Genomic DNA, 24,885 nt, shown 5'->3' with positions numbered 1-24,885 from the left:
GAAAATAAAAAAATGGTGACTAAAAGATCATGTTTGTGGAAAAAATACAAATTTTTTATTTTCACGCCCAGGCGTTATAAACTTCTGTGAAGCACTGGGGGGTTCAAAGTGCTCACCACACATCTAGATAAGTTCCATGGGGGGTCTAGTTTACAAAATGGTGTCATTTGTGGGGGGTTTCCACTGTTTTGGTACATCAGGAGTTTTCCAAACGCGACATGGTGTCCGATCTCAATTCCAGCCAAAAACGTCAAATGGCGCTGCTTCCCTTCCGAGCTCTGCCATGCGCCCAAATAGTGGTTTACCCCCACATGTGGGGTATCAGCGTACTCAGGACAAATTGCACAATAACTTTTAGGGTCCTGTTACCCTTGGTAAAATAAAAATTGGGGTGAAAAGATCATTTTTGTGGAAAAAATATTATTTTTTAATTGTATGGCTTTATGTTATAAACTTCTGTGAAGCCCATGGGGGTTCAAAGTTCTCAGCACACATCTAGATAAGTTCCTTAGGGGGTCTAGTTTCCAAAATGGTGTCATTTGTGGGGGGTTTCCACTGTTTTGGTACATCAGGGGTTTTCCAAACGCGACATGGTGTCCGATCTCAATTCCAGCCAAAAACGTCAAATGGCGCTGCTTCCCTTCCGAGCTCTGCCATGCGCCCAAATAGTGGTTTACCCCCACATGTGGGGTATCAGCGTACTCAGGACAAATTGCACAATAACTTTTAGGGTCCTGTTACCCTTGGGAAAATAAAAATTGGGGTGAAAAGATCATTTTTGTGGAAAAAATATGATTTTTTAATTGTACCGCTGTACGTTATAAACTTCTGTAAAGCCCTTGTGGGTTCAAAGTTCTCACCACATATCTAGATAAGTTCCTTGGGGGGTCTAGTTTCCAAAATGGGGTCACTTGTAGGGGGTTTCCACTGTTTAGGTACATCAGGGACTCTCCAAACGTGACATGGCGTCCAATCTGAATTCCAGCCAATTTTGCATTGAAAAAGTCAAACGGCGCTCCTTCCATTCTGAGCTCTGCCATGCACCGAAACAGTGGTTCCCCCCCACATATCAGGTATCTGCGTACTCAGGACAAATTGCACAATAACTTTTGCAGTCCAATTTCTCCTGTTACCCTTGGTAAAATAAAAAAAATTGAACCTGAAGTATTTTTTTTATGAAAAAAAGTTAGATGTTCATTTTTTTTTAAATATTCAAAAAAATTCCTGTGACGCACCTAAAGGGTTAATAAACTTCTTGAATGTGGTTTTGAGCACTTTAAGGGGTACAGTTTTTAGAATGGTGTCACTTTTGGGTATTTTCTATCATATAGACCCCTCAAAGTGGCTTCAAATGTGATGTGGTCCTAAAAATAAAATGGTGTTGTAAAAATGAGAAATCGCTGGTCAACTTTTAACCCTTATAACTTCCTAACAAAAAAAAATTTTGGTTCCAAAATTGTGCTGATGTAAAGTAAACATGTGGGAAATGTTAGTTATCAAGTTTTTTGTGTGCCGTATCTCTGTGATTTAAGGGCATAAAAATTCAAAGTTGGAAAATTGCGAAATTTTCAAAATTTTTGCCAAATTTCCGTTTTTCTCACAAATAAACGCAAGTTATTTGAATGAAATTTTACCACTAACATGAAGTACAATATGTCACGAGAAAACAATGTCAGAATCACCGGGATCCATGGAAGCGTTCCAGAGTTATGACCTCATAAAGGTACAGTGGTCAGAATTGTAAAAATTGGCCCGGTTATGAACGTGCAAACCACCCTTGGGGGTGAAGGGGTTAAGCAGGGTAAGGATCCCCTCCATCCTGAATTTTACAGGCCCATTTCTCTACTCCAGACAGATGTTAAAATTCTTGCCAAAGTTCTCTCGGTCAGACTGGCTAAGGTTATTGCTGGGCTCATTCATGATGATCAGTCGGGTTTCATGTTGGGGAAGTCTACTGCCATTAATTTGCGTCGGTTGTTCCTCAATATGCGGTTAAATTCTCCTGTGGCGGGGGCCAGGGCGGTGCTATCGCTCAACGCAGCTAAGGCCTTTGATACGGTTGAGTGGAGTTATCTTTGGAAGATTTTAGAAAGAATGGGGTTTGGCCCTAAGTTCTTGGCCCTCATTAAGCTACTCTATAATGGTCCGTCAGCTAGGGTTAGAGTCAACGGTGAGTTATCTGGGGTGGTGGCGATGGGGAGGGGAACAAGACAGGGATGTCCTCTGTCGCCCCTCCTATTTGCCATCGCTATTGAACCCTTAGCATGTATTATTAGGGTCTCTAAGGAAGTGCAGGGATTTAGGGTGGGGAACCTGGAGGAACGCATCTCACTCTATGCGTACGACATGCTTCTGTATCTAGGGGATGCCTCTTCCTCTATTAGACCAGTTATGGCTATCCTTGAGGAATTTGGTAAGTGGTCGGGCCTCCTTATAAATTGGAACAAATTGGTACTTATGCCTATAGACCCGTGTGTAGACACGCAGAGGTTAGAGGAAACCAATATTAAACTGGTAACACAATTTAAGTATCTGGGGATCAATGTTACAGCTAAACTTGTTGACTATGTGCCTCTTAATCTGACACCCCTGTTAGATAATTTGTAACTAAAATTGATACATAGTGTAGACTTCCCCTATCAGTTGTTGGGAGAGGAAATCTCATCAAAATGGTTTTAATGCCCCAACTGCTTATATACTTCACAACTCCCCGGTGTGGATCCCGGCATGGTGCTTTCAGAGGGCTCATAGGTTATTCAGACAATTACTTTGGAAAAAAAAACTGGCTCGAATCCGTCTGGAGTACCCACAAAGAGAAAAAACAAATGGGGGGCTGGCTATCCCGAATGCTTGGATCTACTATCTGGCGGCTCAGATTCAGCAACTGAATGGTTGGGATCAGTGTGGTGCGCTGAAGAAAAATGGGCGACTTGCTATTCAGAATAGCCCCTGGAGAGTACCAATGTATATATATGGTAGACGCCCGGGGAGGGGGAAACAAATTATCTCAAGCTCCAACTCTGGCCATGATATATAAGGTTTGGGACAGAGGAAAGCACCTGTTGGGTGGTTCTGATTGCTCTTTGTTTACACCATTGTGTCATAATCCTAGTCTTCTGGAATTTCAAACTTTAGAAGGGTGCTCTGATTGGGAGGCGAAGGGAGTGATGATGGTGGCACACATTCAGTCTAATAATACATTAAAACAGTTTGAACAACTGCGCACTGAATTTGACATTCCCCATAGGTTTTTCTAAAGATTCTTACAGCTCCGGCATGCGTATGCAGCTCAAATCAAAACCTTATCTGGTGGGGGAATATGTGCCTTTCTTTTTCTCGGCAGGGGGGCCACTTGGGTTCACACCACTCCAGACTGGCCGGAGACTTCACTGGCTGTAAATTCAGTGTACATTGGTGAAGGGGGTTGGAATGTTGGATTTGGTTAGGGGGTTGGGAGTAGAGTTGAGAGACTTGATGGGGGAGTGCAGTTGTGTCTGGGGATCTTAAGCGAAAGGAGCAGAGTTAAGGCCTCTCCTGGAACCCATGAATGGACTATAGAACTTGGAACTAAGTTTTCTCGGGCTTCGGTTGTGAGATTTACATTCTCCTAGGAATTATCCCATGGACTATTTTTACCGACTTGTTGCTGATCTCGTGGACTGGGGCATTACATTGGGGTCATCTACCTGGACTTGCTAAAAATGCTGGTATGGATACAAATAAAACTTGTTGCATCGTTAACCTGCCTAGGTGATTACTAACACCCACAACTCTAGATCTTCACAAGTGGTGGCAGCAGTGGGATCACCTATCTCTGAACAGCGTAACAGAGAAAGTTACTGATGGTGACTTGGCAGAAGAGATGGCAGACTCCATCTACAAGAGACTCAAGTAGGAGCAGCTGAGAGCCCTGTGCTCTGGGAGAGAGCTGGAGTGGTCGATGGCGGACAACCGGATGGCCCTAATACAACGCTTGGACGAGTGGGATCGAGAACACCCATAGGAGGAGATCAGTCCAGATGTAGAAGAGGACAGCCCAGTGGACGGACAACAGCCGCAGGCAATCATTCCAATGGCAGAGGATCGATTGACCGAGTTGGGGCGGGTTCTGGCTGCGCTAGGAGAGCGGGCCACAGAAAGAGAACGGGCGGCTGTGATAAGCAAATATCTGGGTGTCCATGTAGCCGTAACCCCACCACCCTCTGCTCAGATGACAGTGGATAACGGGAGAGAGGGACCCGCATCTTTGAGGTACCGGGACATGCCACAGTTTACTGAAGACACCACTGGTATTGATGACCATCTTCGATTATTTGAGAACCTCTGCCTGCTTCATGAGGTGTCCTTTGAGCACTGGCCGAGATTTTTGAGTGTTGGCCTGACCGGGAAAGCCAGAGAAGCTTTTAATAACTTGTCTTCTGGGGATCAGAGGTGTTACGCTACCATTCGCAGCGCATTACTGGAGAGGTATGCCGTCAAACCTGAAACCTACCGGAGGAAGTTTCGGGAGACTGAAAAGCCCAATGCACATACGTACCGGGAGTTTGCCAACACATTACGTACAGCATGTGCTCGGTGGATCGAAGGACTGGGAGCTCTGGAAGCTGAACATGTCTTGGATATATTCATGCGGGAGCAATTTATGTCCAAGCTCCCACATGACATAAAGGAATGGGTGGCGGATAGAAAACCATGGAGTCTGCAGGAAGCTGCAAGATTGGTTGATGATTGGTCTGCCAATCGTCCAGGGCGGTGTGGGAGAACAGCTCCGGCAAGTCGGGAACACGGGCTTCCTGAGAGGCCAGCGAGACCCATGGTCCAGCGAGAGGAGGAACTGCGAGGATTTCGTACTCTACAAAGAGGGGGAGGTCTCCAAAAACCCCAAGTACGGCCAGCATCAGGGCGAGGGGGATTAAGCTGCCATAGCTGTGGACGCATGGGACACTTCGCCAGGGAATGCCGGGCCCATTCGGGTCCACGTCATCCGCATTTCCAACCTGTGAACAGTGTACTGCAATGGGGCTGGAATGCTGGGGGCGAGAAAAGAGGGGGAGGTCCACCAAAACACCAAGTACGGCCCACATCAGGGCGAGGTGGAGTAAGCTGCCATAACTGCGGACGCAGGGGACTCTTCGCCAGGGAATGCCGGGCACATTCGAGTCCACGTAGCTGGAGGAGAATCTCTGAACATTCGGACAGCCCGACTACATTTAGACTGGGGTCACAGCAAGGGAATGATGGATGTGGGGGTAGTGGGACCCCTACCTGTGGATGTGTTGCTGGGCAACAACTTAGGAGCAGGGTTGGTGTGCCACTGGACCAGTGTCGCAACCCGAAACTAAGGACTCATTCCCGCTGCATCAGAAGACCTCGACATGCCAAATAACCTCCCGCCAGTGTGGGAGAGACCACGGCAATGCTGATGGACTATCGAGACAGACTGAGGAAGCCACAAACTCTGGTAATTGTCGTCAGAAGAAGGATAGTCAATTTCATGAACTGGAGCCCAATACTTGCCGTGCTGGAAAAGTGGGGGAGGAATGTGAGGAACTGAAATACTTTCCCAGCACAGATGACTAGTTACCTCAATTTATGTTGTATTTATATGCAATGACCTTATCTGGTGGGGGAATATGTGCCTTTCTTTCTCTCGGCAGGGGCGCCACTTGGGTTCACACCACTCCAGACTGGCCGGAGACTTCACAGGCTGTGAATTCAATGTACATTGGTGAAGGGGGTTGGAATGTTGGATTTGGTTAGGGGGTTGGGAGTAGAGTTGAGAGACTTGATGGGGGAGTGCAGTTGTGTCTGGGGATCTGAAGCGAAAGGAGCAGAGTTAAGGCCGCTCCTGGAACCCATGAATGGACTATAGAACTTGGAACTAAGTTTTCTCGGGCTTCGGTCGTGAGATCTACATTCTCCTAGGAATTATCCCATGGACTATTTTTACCGACTTGTTGCTGATCTCGTGGACTGGGGCATTACATTGGGGCCATCTACCTGGACTTGCTAAAAATGCTGGTATGGATACAAATAAAATTTGTTGCATCGTTAACCTGCCTAGGTGATTACTAACACCCACAACTCTAGATCTTCACACTTAGTATAGACCCTAATCCCTTGACAATGTTGGTGGGGGGCTTGGGCTCCAGAAGAGGACTGATTTTTTCCATCTATAGAATACTTCTCAATGCATTCCACAATAAGTACCCCCTTTGCACCAAAGCTAGATGGGAGGAGGATGTTGGCCAGCTCTCGGATGATCAGTGGGACTATGTGTTGAGTTCAGTGCCCTGTCTTTCGCTATCGGAGGCACAGAGATTATCGCAGGTGTATCTAATACATAGGAAATATTAAACGGAGTGACTCATGCTGCCCCCGATGTAGCCTACCTGATGCACACCTTATGCATATGTTCTGGGAGTGTCCTCGGCTTGGACAGTTCTGGAATAATGTTCTGAATACGTTGACAAGAGTTTATGTACAAGATTGCTCCCTGATCCAAAGGTCTGTGTGCTGGGTATTATACTGGATGTTCCTGTGGAAGATGGCTGGCGATCGGTATGGCTAGAATTCTATATGTAGCACGGAAAACTATTGCCTTGCACTGGAAGCAATCTGCACCGCCGACGGTGGAGGAGTTTATTAATAGAGTCAATAGTTCTGTAAGGCTGGAAAAAGTAGTGTATATTAAAAGAAAAGCTATCGGAAAATTTGATATAATCTGGAGCCCCTGGCTTAACACCCCGGGTTTGCCATCCCAAATTTTGCTGCTGGAAAATCTGTTCCCTATGCTTCGTTAATTATGGTACCCCTTGCTACCTCTTGGTTCCATATGATCTCTTGCTTTATGAATAGGTTTCATGAATGTCTATTGCTCATTTTGTACTATGTGCCTGACTGTTCATAGTGCTATGCTGTACAAGTCTTACCTTGTTTCATATTGTCCCCCTTAAAAATAGTTGTTTTTTTTTTTTTTGTGTGTGTTTCTCCCTTTTTTCTACTATACATTTATAGGTCACATTCTAAGGGACCCAAGGTTATATTAGTTATAATTTGATAATGGGGGGGGGGTTGGGTTGTGTATAAGGGGTATGTCTCAAATCTGTATGTTAAAACTGTGTGTGCCCTGTCTCAATTTTGTAAGTTAAAACTGTTTAATAAAAATAATCTGATTTTAAAAAAAGAAAACGGTTAGCCCCCCAGACATGAATTACGGCATGGGACAGAACAATGGACAGGTGAGGGTTATTGCTGTTTTTTTTTGTTTTGTTTTATTTTATTACAGGAGACAATGCATTCAGTGGAATTAGATGAGTATATCTGTTTGTTATTTTCAAATTACAAGGGAAAACTGTGTTTTATTTTATTTCTAATAAAAGACTTTATTCTAGCTGTGTCTTTATTTACGAGATAACTGTAGGGTTAGTAATAGATAGTTGTCTTATAGACTACTCTCCATTACTAAACCGTGGTCTTGATGTCACCTGACAATACAAACGTGACATCAACCAAACAGATATGAACACCAATTTTCACCGCTACAGGGCAAGTGGGAAGAGCCGGGCAAAGCACCAGAATTGGCGCATCTAATAGGTGTGCCTTTTCGGGGCGGCTGCGGGCTGCTATTTTTAGTCTGGTGGGGGGCAATATCCTTGGCACCTTACCAACCTGAGATTACAAGCTTCCAGCTGTCAGCTTTAGCAAGGCTGGTTGTCAAAAATGAGGGGGGGCCCACGGTGTATTTTTAAATTATTAAAAAAACACTGTGGACCCTTTTATTCTTGATAAACAGCCTTGCTAACGGCTGAGGGTTGTAGCCCTCCGCTGTCAGTTTTGCCTGACTGGTTAAAAAAATACAGGGGAAACCATGCTGTTTTTTAAATTTATTTATTGGTTTATTTATTTATATATAGCGCTGGCGGTGGGTGAGGAATACTCCCATCAGCCACACCTGGTGTCACTTTTATTAGCAGCAGCAGGTTGTAGGCTGATGGGAGTAATAGTCGCATCAGCCGTCACCTGCGGTCATTGTTCTCACTTGAATATAACTTTCATCATTCTCCTCTGCTTGTGCTGATCCCTGGCAGAGCAGGGGAGAATGATCAGAGCTGTCTTCAGCACCCGGTGCTTTGGAACAGCACTTAATGTAACGCTTCTTCCCTGGCGCCGGTGCGTGTCACACAGATGACATCCATGTGTGTCATCTTTGTGTATGTGTGCCGGACACTTACGATCTGTGCTGGCAGTAAAAATGGACATGTCAGCTTGTTTTGCCCACAGACACACGGTCCGTGGAAACGCACTGACGTGCACAGACCCATTCACTTGAATGGGTCTGTGTGGGTAAGTGTCTCCAATGAGCGTGAAAACCGTCACCATAAATATAAATAGAAATATTAAGGTGAGTATTGCCTCTTACTTAGCATCACATATGTGTTGTCTTTCCAGAGTCACATGTGCATCACATGAAACACAGTCTTAAATGTTAAACCCCTTTCTGTTTATTGGCTTGCCTAAAGCTCACTAGAGATTTCTGAATATAGTGATTAATGGTTGACCGCCCCAACTACAGGAGATAAATTAGAAGTTAATGAATCCTAACAAAGAAAGATGTCCTAAACTCATGCACAAGCTTTGGTAATGCTGATTGATCTTGTTTTTTTTATTTTCAGGTGGTGCTAGTGAGATGGAACGAACCCTTTCAAAAGTTGGCAACCTGCGATGCAGACGGTGGAATATTCGTTTGGATCCAGTATGAAGGTAGATGGTCTGTGGAACTGGTCAATGACCGTGGAGCACAGGTGGGTGGTAAATCTGGTGTCCGTTCTATGAATGAATGAGATTTACTACATGGAAAGTAATTTTCCTTTAAAGAGCTGAAATATTTGCGGACATAAGTTAATGTTGTGTAGACTTATGTTTCATAATGAGAAAGAGTGAACCTGTAATGTCCAGAAACATTATTTGCATGCAGATAAAGGGTTAATGTGCAGGTATATAGCGTTAAAATCCTGCCTACTGCTTTACTGGAGCAGTGCCTACAGGAAGAAAATTAATCAAATTATTTTTTTGTCTTAAATATTGATATCATATTATTATTTTTATTATATTATATAACACTCATACAATGTATACTATATTGTGAGTGCGGCTGTAATCACTCCCCAGCACTTTGATTGACGGCTTGCATTACAGCATGTACAGTGCCTTGCGAAAGTATTCGGCCCCCTGGAACTTTTCAACCTTTTTCCACATATCATGCTTCAAACATAAAAATACCAAAAGTAAATTTTTGGTGAAGAATCAACAACAAGTGGGACACAATTGTGAAGTTGAATGAAATTTATTGATTATTTCAAATTTTTGTAGAAATTCAAAAACTGAAAAGTGGGGCGTGCAATATCATTCGGCCCCTTTAATTTAATACTTTGTTGTGCCACCTTTTGCTGCGATTACAGCTGCAAGTCGCTTGGGGTATGTCTCTATCAGTTTTGTACATCGAGAGACTGAAATTCGTACCCATTCTTCCTTGGCAAACAGCTCGAGCTCAGTGAGGTTTGATGGAGATTGTTTGTGAACAGCAGTTTTCAGCTCTTTCCACAGATTCTCGATTGGATTCAGATCTGGACTTTGACTTGGCCATTCTAACACCTGGATACATTTATTTGTGAACCAATCCATTGTAAATTTTGCTTTAAGTTTGGGATCATTGTCTTGTTGGAAGACAAATCTTCGTCCCAGTCTCAGGTCTTTTGCAGACTCCAACTTCCCTGTCCCTGCTGAAGAAAAGCAGGCCCAAACCATGATGCTGCCACCACCATGTTTGACAGTGGGGATGGTGTGTTCAGGGTGATGAACTGTGTTGCCTTTACGCCAAACATATCGTTTGGCATTGTTTCCAAAAAGTTTGATTTTGTTTTTTTCTGACCAGAGCACCTTCTTCCACATGTTTGGTGTGTCTCCCAGGTGGCTTCTTGCAAACTTTAAACAACACTTTTTATGGATATTTTTGAGAAAAGGCTTTCTTCTTTCCACTCTTCCATAAAGGCCAGATTTGTGCAGTGTACGACAGATTGTTGTCCTATGAACAGACTGTCCCACCTCAGCTGTAGATCTCTGCAGTTCATCCAGAGTGATCATGGGCCTCTTGGCTGCATCTCTGATCAATCTTCTCCTTGTTTGAGATGAAAGTTTAGAGGGATGGCCTGGTCTTGGTAGATTTGCAGTGATATGATACTCCTTCCATTTCAATATGATCGCTTTCACAGTGCTCCTTGGGATGTTTAAAGTTTTGAAAATCCAGCTTTAAACTTCTCCACAAAAGTATCACGGACCTTCCTGTTGTGTTCCTTGGTCTTCATGATGCTCTCTGTGCTGCAAACAGAACCCTGAGACTATCACAGAGCAGTTGCATTTATACGGAGACTTGATTACACACAGGTGGATTATACAGTCATATGTTAAAGTTTGGGCACCCTATTAACCTCTTCATGACCGCCCACAGTAGATAAACGTTGGCGCTTGCTGGGCTTTGTGCAGCGCCGACGTTTATCTACTGTCGGCGGTTTTGTGCCCCCCGGGACCCCCACATACCTTACAACGCGGGGATCCCGGTGCGCAATGCATGCTGGGACCCCCGACGTCATCGAGACCTGATTGGTTCAGGTCCCGATGACGTCAGCGTCACAGCAGCCAATGGGAGCGATCGCTGGGAAAGCTGCTTGTTTCCCGGCGATCTCCCTCATTGTAACGCGGCTTCTCCCTCTGATCTAACACTGACAGCTGATCAGAGGTGAAGCAGCGTTATTGTGTGACTAGATCGCTGCCTGGCACAGCTGATCGCTGCCTGGCACAGCTGTGCCAGGCAGCGATCTTGTCACACAGTAACGCTGCTTCACCTCTGATCATCTGTCATTGTGAGATCAGAGGAGAAGTCGCGTTATTATGTGCCAGGCAGCGATCTTGTCACATAGTAACGCTGCTTCTCCTCTGATCTCACACTGACAGATGATCAGAGGTGAAGTGGCGTTACTATGAGTCAGATCGCAGGGCAGCGATCTTGTGACAAAAATAAAAAAAAAGTAAAAAAAAAAAAAAAAAATGCAGGGGCTAGGGCTAGGGTTAGGGTTAGGGCTAGGGCTAGGGTTAGGGCTAGGGCTAGGGTTAGGGCTAGGGCTAGGGTTAGGGTTAGGGCTAGGGTTAGGGCTAGGGCTAGGGTTAGGGCTAGGGCTAGGGCTGGGATTAAGGTTATGGGTGTGTTGGTGTTAGGTTTGTGGTTACGGTTATGGTTAGGGCTGAGATTAGGGTTAGGGGTGTGTTGGGGATAGGGTTGGAATTAGAATTGGGGGTTTCCACTGTTTAGGTACATCAGGGGCTCTGTAAATGCAATATGACGCCCGCAGACCATTCCATCAAAGTCTGCATTTCAGAACGTCACTACTTCCCTTCCGAGCCCCACCGTGTGCCCAAACAGTAGTTTTTTCCCACATATGGGGTACCAGCGTACTCAGGACAAATTGGACAACAACTCTTAGGGTCCAATTTCTCCCGTTACCCTTGTGAAAATAAAAATTGGGGGCTAAAAGATCATTTTTGTGGAAAAAAAATGATTTTTTTATTTTCACGCCTCTACATTATAAACTTTACTGAAACACTTGGGGGTTCAAAGTGCTCACCACACATCTAGATAAGTTCCTTGGGGGGTCTAGTTTCCAAAATGGGGTCACTTGTGTGGGGTTTCCACTGTTTAGGTACATCAGGGGCTCTGCAAACGCGACATGACACCCACAGACCATTCCATCAAAGTCTGCATTTCAGAACGTCACTACTTCCCTTCCGAGCCCCACCGTGTGCCCAAACAGTAGTTTTCTCCAACATATGGCGTACCAGCATACTCAGGACAAATTGGACAACAACTCTTAGGGTCCAATTTCTCCTGTTACCCTTGTGAAAATAAAAATTGGGGGCTAAAAGATCATTTTTGTGGAAAAAAAATGATTTTTTTATTTTCACGCCTCTACATTATAAACTTTACTGAAACACTTGGGGGTTCAAAGTGCTCACCACACATCTATATAAGTTCCTTGGGGGGTCTAGTTTCCAAAATGGGGTCACTTGTGTGGGGTTTCCACTGTTTAGGTACATCAGGGGCTCTGCAAACGCGACATGACACCCACAGACCATTCCATCAAAGTCTGCATTTCAGAACGTCACTACTTCCCTTCCGAGCCCCACCGTGTGCCCAAACAGTAGTTTTCTCCAACATATGGCGTACCAGCATACTCAGGACAAATTGGACAACAACTCTTAGGGTCCAATTTCTCCTGTTACCCTTGTGAAAATAAAAATTGGGGGCTAAAAGATCATTTTTGTGGAAAAAAAATGATTTTTTTATTTTCACGCCTCTACATTATAAACTTTACTGAAACACTTGGGGGTTCAAAGTGCTCACCACACATCTATATAAGTTCCTTGGGGGGTCTAGTTTCCAAAATGGGGTCACTTGTGTGGGGTTGCCACTGTTTAGGTACATCAGGGGCTCTGCAAACGCGACATGACACCCGCAGACCATTCCATCAAAGTCTGCATTTCAGAACGTCACTACTTCCCTTCCGAGCCCCACCGTGTGCCCAAACAGTAGTTTTCTCCAACATATGGCGTACCAGCGTACTCAGGACAAATTGGACAACAACTCTTAGGGTCCAATTTATTCTGTTACCCTTGTGAAAATAAAAATTGGGGGCTAAAAGATCATTTTTGTGGAAAAAAAATGATTTTTTTTTATTTTCACGGCTCTACATTATAAACTTTAGTGAAACACTTGGGGGTTCAAAGTTCTCACCACACATCTAGATAAGTCCCTTGGGGGGGGTCTAATTTCCAAAATGGGGTCACTTGTGGGGGGTTTCCACTGTTTAGGTACATCAGGGGCTCTCCAAATGCGACATGGCATCCGATCTCAATTCCAGCCAATTCTGCATTGAAAAAGTCAAACGGCACTCCTTCCGTTCTGAGCTCTGCCGTGTGCTCAAACAGTGGTTTAGCCCCACATACGGGGTATTGGCGTATTCGGGAGAAATTGCACAAAAAATTTAGTGGTTCATTTTCTCTTTTTACACTTGTGAAAATAAAAAAAAATGGTTTTGAAGTAAAATGTTTGTGAAAAAAAGTTAAATGTTTATTTTTTCCTTCCATATTCCATTCATTCATGTGAAGCACCTGAAGGGTTAATAAACTTCTTGAATGTGGTTTTGAGTACACTGAGAGGTGCAGTTTTTAGAATGGTGTCAATTTTGGGTATTTTCTGTCATATTGACCCCCCAAACTCACTTCAAATGTGAGGTGGTCCCTAAAAAAAATGGTGTTGCAAATTTTGTTGTAAAAATGAGAAATCGCTGGTCAACTTTTAACCCTTATAACTTCCTAAAAAAAAAAAATTATGTTTCCAAAATTGTGCAGATGTAAAGTAGACATGTGGGAAATGTTATTTATTAACTATTTTGTGCGATATCACTCTCTGATTTAAGGGCATAAAAATTAAAAGTTTGAAAATTGCAAAATTTTCTAAATTTTTGCCAAATTTTGATTTTTTTTAACAAATAAGTGCAGATCATATCTAAAAATTTTTACCACCATCATGAAGTACAATATGTCATGAGAAAACAATGTCAGAATCAGTAGGATCCGTTGAAGCGTTCTAGAGTTATGACCTCATAAAGTGACACTGGTCAGAATTGAAAAAATTGGCCCGGTCACGAAGGCAAAAACAGGCTCGGGTGCGAAGGGGTTAATGTTAACCTTTTTTCTTTATAACAATTTTGATTTTTGCAACAGCTATTTCAGTTTCATATATCTAATAACTGATGGACTCAGTTATATTTCTGGATTCAAATGGCTGAAATATAAATATAACTGAGTCCATCAGTTATTAGATATATGAAACTGAAATAGCTGTTGCAAAAACCAAAATTGTTATAAAGAAAAAAGGTTAACATTAATAGGGGTGCCCAAACTTTAACATATGACTGTATTTATCATCATTAGCCATCTAGAACAACATTGGATCATTCAGAGATCCACAATGAACTTCTGGAGTGAGCTTGCTGCACTGAAAGTAAAGGGGCCGAATAATATTGCACGCCCCACTTTTCAGTTTTTGAATTTCCACAAAAAGTTAAAATAACCAATAAATTTTGTTCAACTTCACAACTGTGTCCTACTTGTTGTTGATTCTTCACCAAAAATTTACATTTATTATCATTATGTTTGAAGAATGATATGTGGGAAAAGGTTGAAAAGTTCCAGGGAGCCGAATACTTTTGGAAGGTACTGTATGTGCAGAGCATGCTGTGAGGCAGTGTCAGGGAGTGATTACAGCTGCGCTCACAGTATAGTGAGCAGTGACTGGAAGGGTTCCATACACCACCCCAGTGACTGGAAGCGACTGACTGGAGGCAGGATAATTTAGTTGTGTTATCATCCAATATAATTAAAGAATATCATTATATATAATGATGCAATATAATGTATGTATGTATGTATAAGATAACCTAGAATATAAGATATATTTTCAGTTGTTTCACACTTTTTTGTTAATTATATAATTCCACACGTCTTAATTCATAGTTTTGATGCCTTCAGAGTTAATCTACAATTTTCATAGCCATGAATATAAAGAAAACTCTTTGCTTGAGAAGGTGTGTCCAAACTTTTGGTCTGTGCTATGTATATATATATATATATATAATACTATTGATTTTATTATCTATTAGTACTTAAAATGTATCCCCTCTTCTTTTTTTTAACCCCTTTCTGCAATCTGACGTACTATCCCGTCCATGGGACCCGGGCACCCATGTCCATGGACGGGATAGTGCGTCTAGCGCGATCAGCGGCCGTTGTCAGCTGATTATCACAGCTGACACCCGGCACTATTTGTCAGGGGCGGTCACGGACCGCCCCCGACACGTTAACCCCTGGCACACTGCGATCAAACACGATTGCAGTATGCCGGGGGTTTAGGGAACCATCGGCAGGAAGGGGGCTCCCTCCTTGCTTCTCTGAGTCCCCGGAGCAGCGCGATGTGCAGCATTGCTCCGGGGGCCTCCTTCCCTGCAGGTCCCCGAATCCAATATGGCGACAGGGGCCTGCAGGGAGCCTTCTGCACAGCCTGTGTCAGATCGCTGATCTGTCACAGTGATCTGTGATGTGACAGATCAGCGATCTGTCACATGACAGTGATGTCCACCGTGGGACAGTATAATAAAGTTATAAAAAAAAAAGAGTAAATATAATTTCTAAAAAATCGCTAAATAAATTAAGAAAAAATTATTCCCTAATAAATTAATTTTTTGGAAATAAAAAAATAAAATAAATAAAAGTACACATATTTAGTATCGCCGCGTCCGTAACGACCCGCCCTATAAAACTGTCCCATTAGTTAATCCCTTTAGCGAACCCCTTAAAAAATAAAACACAAAGCAAAAAATAATGCTTTATTATCATACCGCCGAACAAAAAGTGCAATAACGCACGATCAAAAAGACGGATATAAATATCCATGGTACCGCTGAAAACGTCATCTTGTCCCGCAAAAAAACGAGCCGCCAGACAGCGTCATCAGCGAAAAAGTTATAGCTCGCAGAATAAAGCAATGCAAAAATAATTATTATTTATATAAAATTGTTTTAATTGCATAAAAGCGCCAAAACATAAAAAAACAACATAAATGAAGTATCGCTGTAATCATACCGACCTGAAGAATAAAACCGTTATATCAATTTTATCGCATGCGGAACGGTGTAAACGCACCCCCCAAAAGAAATTCTTGAAATGCTGGTTTTTGTTCATTCTGCGTCCCAAAAATCGGAATAAAAAGCGATCAAAAAATGTCACGTGCCCGAAAATGGTACCAATAAAAACGTCAACTCGTCCCGCAAAAAATAAGATCTCACATGACTTGGTGGGTCAAAATTTGGAAAAATTGTAGCTCTGAAAATGTGGTGATGCAAAAACTATTTTTACAATAAAAAGAGTCTTTTAGCGTGACAGCTGTCAAACCTAAAGACCCGCCATAAATAATAAATCAAACCCCCCTTTATCACCCCCTTAGTTAGGGAAAAATAATAAAATTAAAAAAAGTATTTATTTCCATTTTCCCATTAGGGTTAGGGATAGGGCTAGGGTTAGGGCTTAGATTAGGGTTAGGGGTGTGTTCGGGTTAGGGTTGGAGTTAGGAATGGGGGGTTTCTACTGTTTGGGCACATCAGGTGCTCTCCAAACGCAACATGGCGTCTGAACTCAATTCCAGCCAATTCTGCGTTGAAAAAGTCAAATGGTGCTCCTTCCCTTCCAAGCTCTGCCATGCGCCCAAACAGTGTTTTACCCCCACATATGGGGATCAGCCTACTCAGGACAAATTGCAAAACAACTTTTGGGGTCCAATTTCTCCTGTTACCCTTAGGAAAATAAAAAATTGGAGTCAAAAATATCATTTTTGTGGAAAAAAATATGATTTTTTTATTTTTACGTCCGGGCATTATAAACTTTTGTGAAGCACTTGGGGTTCAAAGTGCTCACCACACATCTAGATAAGTTCCGTGGGGGGTCTAGTTTCCAAAATGGGGTCACTTGTGGGGAGTTTCAACAGTTTAGGCACATCAGAGGCTCTCTAAACGCGACATGACACCCGCAGACCATTCCATCAAAGTCTGCATTCCAAAACGTCACTACTTCCCTTCCGAGCCCCGACGTGTGCCCATACAGTAGTTTTCTCCCACATATGGGGTATCAGCATACTCAGGACAAATTGGACAACAACTTTTGGGGTCCATTTTCTCCTGTTACCCTTGGGAAAATAAAAAAATTGGGGACTAAAAGATCATGTTTGTGGAAAAAATATGATTTTTTTATTTTCATGCCCGGGCGTTATAAACTTCTGTGAAGCCCTTGGGGGTTCAAAGTGCTCAACACTCATCTAGATAAGTTCCTTGGGGGATTTGTGGGGGGTTTCCACTGTTTAGGCACATCAGGGGTTTTCCAAACGCGGCATGGCGTCCGATCCCAATTCCAGCCAAAAAAGTCAAATGGCGCTGCTTCCCTTCCAAGCTCTGCCATTCGCCCAAATAGTGGTTTACCCCCACATGTGGGGTATCAGCGTACTCAGGACAAATTGCACAATAACTTTTAGGGTCCTGTTTCCCTTGGAAAAATAAAAATTGGGGGTGAAAAGATCATTTTTTGGAAAAAAATATGATTTTTTAATTTTGCGACTTTACGTTATACACTTCTGTGAAGCCCTGGGAGGGTCAAAGTTCTCACCACACATCTAGATGAGTTCCTTGGGGGATCTAGTTTCCAAATTGGTGTCATTTGTGGGGGGTTTCCACTGTTTTGGCACATCAGGGGCTTTCCAAACGCGACATGGCATCCGATCTCAATTCCAACCATAAAAGTCAAATGGCGCTCTTCCCTTCCGAGCTCTGCCATGCGCCCAAATAGTGGTTTACTTCCACATATGGGGTATCAGTGTACTCAGGACAAATTGCACAATAACGTTTGGGGTCCTGTTACCCTTGGAAAAATAAAAATTGTGGGTGAAAAGATCATTTTTTTGGAAAAAATATGATTTTTTAATTGTACGGCTGTGTGAAGATCTAGAGTTGTGGGTGTTAGTAATCACCTAGGCAGGCTAATGATGCAACAAGTTTTATTTGTATCCATACAAGCATTTCAGTAAGTCCAGGTAGATGACCTCAATGTAATGCCCCCAGTCCACGGGATCAGCAACAAGTCAGTAAAAATAGACCATGGCATAATTCCTAGGGGAATATATATCTCACGACCAAAGCCCGAGAAAACTTAGTTCCATGTTCGATAGTCCATTCATGGGTTCCAGGAGCGGCCTTAACTCTGCTCCTTTCGCTTCAGATCCCCAGACCCAACTGTACTCCCCCATCAAGTCTCTCAACTCTACTCCCAACCCCCTAACCAAATCCAACATTCCAACCCCCTTCACCAATGTACACTGAATTTACAGCCAGTGAAGTCTCCGGCCAGTCTGGAGTGGTGTGAACTCAAGTGGCCCCTCTGCCGAGAGAAAGAAAGGTACATATTCCCCCACCAGATAAGGTCATTGCATGTAAATACAACATAAATTGAAGTAACTAGTCATCTGTGCTGGGAAAGTATTTCAGTTCCTCACAGGCTGTACGTTATAAACTTCTGTGAAGCCCTTAGGGGTTCAAAGTTCTCACCACACATCTAGATAAGTTCCTTGGGGGGGTCTAGTTTCCAAAATTGTATCATTTGTGGGGGCTTTCCACTGTTCTGGCACATCAGGGGCTTTCCAAACGCAACATGGTGTCCAATTTCAATTTCTGCCAAAAAAGTCAAATGGCGCTGCTTCCCTTCCGAGCTCTGCCATGCGCTCAAATAGTCGTTTACACCCACATATGGGGTAACAGCATACTGAGGACAAATAGCACAATAACTTTTATGGTCCTGTTACCTTTGGGAAAATAAAAATTGGGGGTGAAAAGATCATTTTAGTGGAAAAAAAATATGATTTTTTAGTTGTACGGCTGTACGTATAAACTTCTGTGAAGCCCTTGTGGGTTCAAAGTTCTCACCACATATCTAGATAAGTTCCTTGGGGAGGGGTCTAATTTCCAAAATGGGGTCACTTGTGGGGGGTTTCCACTATTTAGGCACATCAGGGGCTCTCCAAATGTGACATGGCGTCCGATCTGAATTCCAGCCAATTTTGCATTGAAAAAGTCAAACGGCGCTCCTTCCCTTCTGAGCTCTGCCATGCGCCGAAACAGTGGTTCCGCCCCACATATCAGGTATCAGCGTACTCAGGACAAAATTGCACAATAACTTTTGCAGTACAATTTCTCTTGTTACCCTTGGTAAAATAACAAAAAATTGGACTTAAAGTAATTTTTTCGTGAAGAAAAGTTAAATGTTCATTTTTTTTAAAACATTCAAAAAATTCCTGTGAAGCACCTGAAGGGTTAATAAACTTCTTGAATGTGGTTTTGAGCACCTTGAGGGGTGCAGTTTTTAGAATGGTGTCACTTTTGGGTATTTTCTATCATATAGACCCCTCAAAGTGACTTCAAATATGATGTGGGCCGTAAAAATAAAATGGTGTTGCAAAAATGAAAAATCGCTGTTCAACTTTTAACCCTTATAACTTCCTAACAAAAAAAAATGTTGGTTCTAAAATTGTGCTGATGTAAAGTAAACATATATGAAATGTTAGTTACTAAGTTTTTTGTGTGCCATATCTTTGTGATTTAAGGGCATAAAAATTCAAAGTTGGAAAATTGCAAAATTTTCAAAATTTTCACTAAATTTCTGTTTTTTTCACAAATAAACGCAAGTTATTTGAATGAAATTTTACCACTAACATGAAGTACAATATGTCACGAGAAAACACTGTCAGAATCAGTGGGATCCATGGAAGCGCTTCAGAGTTATTACCTCATAAAGGGACAGTGGTCAGAATTGTAAAAATTGGCCTGGTCATGAACGTGCAAACCACCCTTTGGGGTAACGTGGTTAAAACTGTTTTTATTAATTTAACAAGAAGGAAAAGGGGTACAAACAACTACAGTATGTTCATGACATTAAACCATAATCCCACCTTTTCCCTTATCCCACCCCTCCCCTTCCTGCAAATGTCATCATTTAAAGAGATTCCTTAAATTGGTGCGTGTCCTCCAATGCTTTGTAGCAAGTACCATCTGGTACTCTCAAATTGTTTCCCAAGTCTGTTACTAGACTCTATCCAAGGAGAGAATAAGAAAGACCATCTGGTGAAAAACTTCTCTATTAACTTTTCTTTGTTAGTCAAGGTTTCCAACCAGTCCATTTTAAACAGAAAATGAATTTTTGTCAATATTAATGATTTCGACGGAACATTTGAGTTTAACCATTGATGTAATATACTTTTCTTACTGCTGAGGCCCAGATCACTAACATGGCCTTAGTGTGCAATACTCTTGGGGTCTCCTCTAGAATATTAAAAATAGCCCATTGTGGGGTAAGAGGGAACTCAAAACCACTCAATTGTTGTAACTCAGAGTGAATATCTCGCCATAACTTTTGAATTTCGGGGCAACCCCACATATGATGGTAGATGTCGGTATTATTTAAACCACAGTTGCTTCTAATATATCTCCAACCCCTCCATATCCATTATCCATCTCGCTGGACCCGAGGTTTTAGCATCCCAAGACCATTCCTTCCACAGAGTGGAATATATGGTGCATGTTGACACCAAATGAGACCTACACATTCTAAGAAGAGTGTCCAATTTATCGCCTGTTCTCTCTTTGTCTGCTAGCCACAAACCTAAGAACCAGATTACGTGCCTGCAGGAATAAGAACGGTCGTCCTTTAAATACAGGAAAACGGGACACCGCCTCGTCAAAAGTGATTGTAGAGAAACTATGGTCTAATAGATCCACCCCAAAAACACACTTTTGTTGTGCCATAATTTCATACATTTTAAGCGGTTTACCTTTCAAAAATAGTGGGTTACCTAGAAAAGGCTGGAATGGTGACAATCTACCTCCCAAATTACACAATTTCCTCCCTCTTCTCCAGGACAAAATAGTTTGCCAAAGTATCGGATGAACTCTAATTTCATCAGGGAGTTCTTCATTAGTCAGATGTAACAAAGCCATTAAAGATATATGTGGATAAATCTGCCCCTCTAGATGAGTATTGGCGAAGTGGGATGTTCCCCGCATCCAATCTATTACATATCGCAAGTTAGCTGCTATGTTATATCTAGCAATATCAGTGAAGTTAATGCCCCCCTCAGATCTTGGAAGTTGTAACTTACATAACCCAATGCGTGAATGGCCCCCCATTCCCCATATAAACTGTTGAAATGTCCTATTCAATAGGTTAATGTCTGATTTGGATAATAGAAGTGGTAATATTTGAAATAAATTAAGTGACATTTCGCGGTAAAAGACAAGATAAAATGTTTCCAGGAGTTGAGGAGGCTAGTTACCTTAAGAATAATGGGTCTATAATTAAGGCAATACAATTTACCGTATATATTCGAGTATAAGCCGACCCCCCATAATTTTGCCACAAAAAACGGAAAACTTATTGACTCGAGTATAAACAGAGTGGAAAATGCAACAGCTACTGATGAATTTAAAAAATAAAAATAGATACCAATAAAAGTAAAATTAATTGAGACATCAGTAGGTTAAATGTTTTTGAATATCCATATTGAATCAGGAGCCCCACATAATGTTCCATACAGTTCATGATAGCCCCATAAGATGCTCCATACAAAATACACCCCATATAATGCTGCATAAAGGTTAATAATGGCCCCATAAAATGCTCCATAAAATAATATGCCCCATATGCTGCTCCATAAAGTTTGTGGCCCCATAAGGTGTTCCATAGATTATGCCCCCATAAGATGCTCCATAGATTATGCCCCCACATGCTGCCCCCATAAGATGCTCCATAGATTATGCCCACATGTGCTGCCCCCATAAGATGCTCCATAGATTATGCCCACATGTGCTGCCCCCATAATATGCTCCATAGATTATTCCCCCATATGCTGCCCCCCATAAGATGCTCCATAGATTATTCCCCCATATGCTGCCCCATAAGATGCTCCATAGATTATTCCCCCATATGCTGCCCCCATAAGATGCTCCATAGATTATTCCCCCATATGCTGCCCCCATAAGATGCTCCATAGATTATTCCCCCATATGCTGCCCCCATAAGATGCTCCATAGATTATGGCCCCATGTGCTGCCGCTGCTGCATTTAAAAATAAAAAAAATGACATACCTCTCCGTCGCTGGAGGCCAGGTGCCGGTGTCACTGCTGGCACCTGAGATACTGTCATCTGTCAGTGGCATTCAGACTGCAGGGGGCGTGGCGCGCACTAACCACGTCACCGCGCCCTCTGCTGTCTGAACGTCACTGACAGATGACGTGCCAGACAGCAGCAAGCAGCCATGGATGCAGGACAGGTGAGTATCGCAATACTTACCCGTCCTCGCGCTGTCTCTTCAGCCCCCAGCTTCTCCGCGATCTTCCTTCCTGCCTTCAGCTGTCACGTGGTACCGCTCATTAAAACTCATGAATATGCGCATATTCATAAGTTTAATGAGCGGTACCATGTGACCGCTGAAGGAAGGAAGGGAGATCGCGGAGAAGCTGGGGGCTGAAGAGACAGTGCCAGGACGGGTAAGTATGAGCTGACACCCCCGCCCCCCCTCCCCCTCCGACCCCCTGGTGTATATGACTCGAATATAAGCCAAGAGGGGGACTTTCAGCCCCCAAAAATGGGCTGAAAATCTCGGCTTATATTCGAGTATATACGGTATGTGGATCTGCTGGGAGTCTAATGCCCAGATATCCAATAGACTCGCTCTTCCATTGAAAGGGGAACTTGCTCTCAGCTATTCTGCCCGCCATAAATATCGCTAATGCGTCTGACTTATTATAATTTATTTTAAAGCTAGTAAGATGTCCAAATTCTTCAATTGTCAAAATTATGGTTGGGATAGCTTGTGTTGGGTTGGTAATAAATAATAAAATATCATCGTCAAAAGCCAATAATTATGTTTCCGTGTTCCCTGTAGAAATCCCATGAAAATCCGGCATATTTTGAAGAGTTCTCAACAAGGGATCTAATGATAAATTAAACAATAATGGAGACAATGGGCATCACTGCCTTATGCCCCTCAGAATGGCAAAGGGCACCTACAGGGTGTTGTTTATAAAAAGCCTAGATGTGGGGTCCCTATATAACAATTTAATAGCATTGCAGAACCATGACCCAAACCCTCTGAGCTCCAACAACTTATGTAATTAATTCCAGGAGACCCTGTCAAAGGCCTTATCTGCGTCAAGACCCACCACAATGTTCCTTTTGCCCTTATTGACTCTACAACCAGATATAGTACCTATCGCTGTTCTTATATTATAGGTTATCGATGTACAAACCCCGTCTGATGTGGCGAAATTAACTCATGAATAATCTGCTGGATTCTAGTTGCCAATATTTTTGTCAAGAGTTTAAAATCTGCATTGAGCAACGAGATTGAGCAGTATCCCTCCAACTGTAATGGATCTTTCCCAGGCTTAGGAAGCATAATACAAACCTCTTTAAATCTATCTGGAATATAACCCTTTTTGATGATTCCATTACTTAACTCAACTAGGTGTGGACCTACCCATGGGCCTAAACCCATCTGGATCCGGTGCCTTAGAAATCTTAAGAGTAGAAATGGCTGACAGGACCTCCGTAATGGTAATAGGTTAGCTAAGCAGGTTTCTCTGATCCTCCGTAATACCAGGAGCCACCCCATCCCCAAAGAAACATTATGCCTTCATAATCTCCTCTCCCCTTCCTGCATACAAAGATCCAAAAAAATGTCTAAATTCCTCTATTATTTGTTCATTGTTGATTGTGACCGTGCCATTTTGATTACGAATCCTGGTAATCCTAGTTGCTTGTCTAAAAGGTTTAGTGAGAGAGGCCAGTAACCTCCCCAGCCTGTTCCCCCATTTAAAGTATTTGTGTTTTTGATAATCTAGACTGTACAACGCTCTCTTGTGCTCAATATTTTCGGCAGTCTCTTTAGCCTTTATGAATTTGTGTTTATTTGCGGGGGTATTAGAACATTTAAAATTTTTATATGCCTGGGTCAATTCTTCCTGAGCTGCTAACGTGGCCTCTAATAATTTTTTTCGTTTATTCCCGACATAGGAGATGACTTGTCCCCTTAAAAGTACCTTAGAGGCGGCCCAAAATAAATGAGGATCAGCACAGTGCTTCCTATTGTCTTCTTTGTATGTGTTCCACGACATCTGCAAATAAGCCTTAAAATCATCAGACGAGTATAGATAAGAGGGAAACCTCCACCTCCTTTCCTTGCATGCCGGATTTACCAATCTAGATTTGAAAACCACCGGGGCGTGATCAGATATCTGAATATCCAAGATGTCTGTCGATAGAACAAGGGACACCTTCGAGCTCAATAACCAATAGTCTAATCTTGCAAGTGTATTATGAACATGAGAGTAGAGCGAGAAATTCTTATCAGTAAGATGCTACCTCCTCCAAATATCCGTCAACCCCAAATGATCCATCAGTCTCTGGATCAGAACTTCATGTATTGTAGCTCCATGGTTGTGTAATCCTGATCTATCCATAGACATACAGTACAGACCAAAAGTTTGGACACACCTTCTCATTCAAAGAATTTTCTTTATTTTCATGACTATGAAAATTGTAGATTCACTCTGAAGGCATCAAAACTATGAATTAACACATGTGGAATTATACAATTAACAAAAATGTGTGACACAACTGAAAATATGTCTTATATTCTAGGTTCTTCAAAGTAGCCACCTTTTGCTTTGATTAGTGCTTTGCACACTCTTGGCATTCTCTTGATGAGCTTCAAGAGGTAGTCACCGGAAATGGTCTTCACCAGTCTTGAAGGAGTTCCCAGAGATGCTTAGCACTTGTTGGCCCTTTTGCCTTCACTCTGCGGTTCAGCTCACCCCAAACCATCTTGATTGGGTTCAGATCTGGTGACTGTGGAGGCCAGGTCATCTGGAGTAGCACCCCATCACTCTCCTTCTTGGTCAAATAGCCCTTACACAGCCTGGAGGTGTGTTTAGGGTCATTGTCCTGTTGATAAATAAATGATGGTCCAACTAAATGCAAACCGGATGGAATAGCCTGCCGCTGCAAGATGCTGTGGTAGCCATGCTGGTTCAGTATGCCTTCAATTTTGAATAAATCCCCAACAGTGTCACCAGCAAAGCACCCCCACACCATCACACCTCCTCCTCCATGCTTCACGGTGG

General features: G+C 42.7%; 1 protein-coding gene across 12 annotated transcripts in view; it reads left to right on the top strand.

The window, feature by feature from the left end:
* The window catches only part of TULP4 (TUB like protein 4), a 1,043,161-nt gene that overhangs the window by 338,962 nt on the left and 679,314 nt on the right, over positions 1 to 24,885 (top strand). For all 12 annotated transcript variants that reach the window (XM_073560996.1, XM_073560990.1, XM_073560994.1 and 9 more), the window contains one exon: positions 8,676 to 8,804. In XM_073560996.1, the coding sequence (XP_073417097.1) occupies positions 8,676 to 8,804 (129 nt within the window). The remainder of the gene's footprint in view (positions 1 to 8,675; positions 8,805 to 24,885) is intronic.

The sequence above is a fragment of the Dendrobates tinctorius genome, unplaced genomic scaffold, assembly GCF_039654945.1.
Source record: "Dendrobates tinctorius isolate UK_male_01 unplaced genomic scaffold, ASM3965494v1 ptg000310l, whole genome shotgun sequence".
Taxonomy (NCBI): domain Eukaryota; kingdom Metazoa; phylum Chordata; class Amphibia; order Anura; family Dendrobatidae; genus Dendrobates; species Dendrobates tinctorius.
The sequence above is the reverse complement of the archived record's forward strand: the minus strand, read 5'-3'. Positions and strand labels throughout refer to the sequence as shown.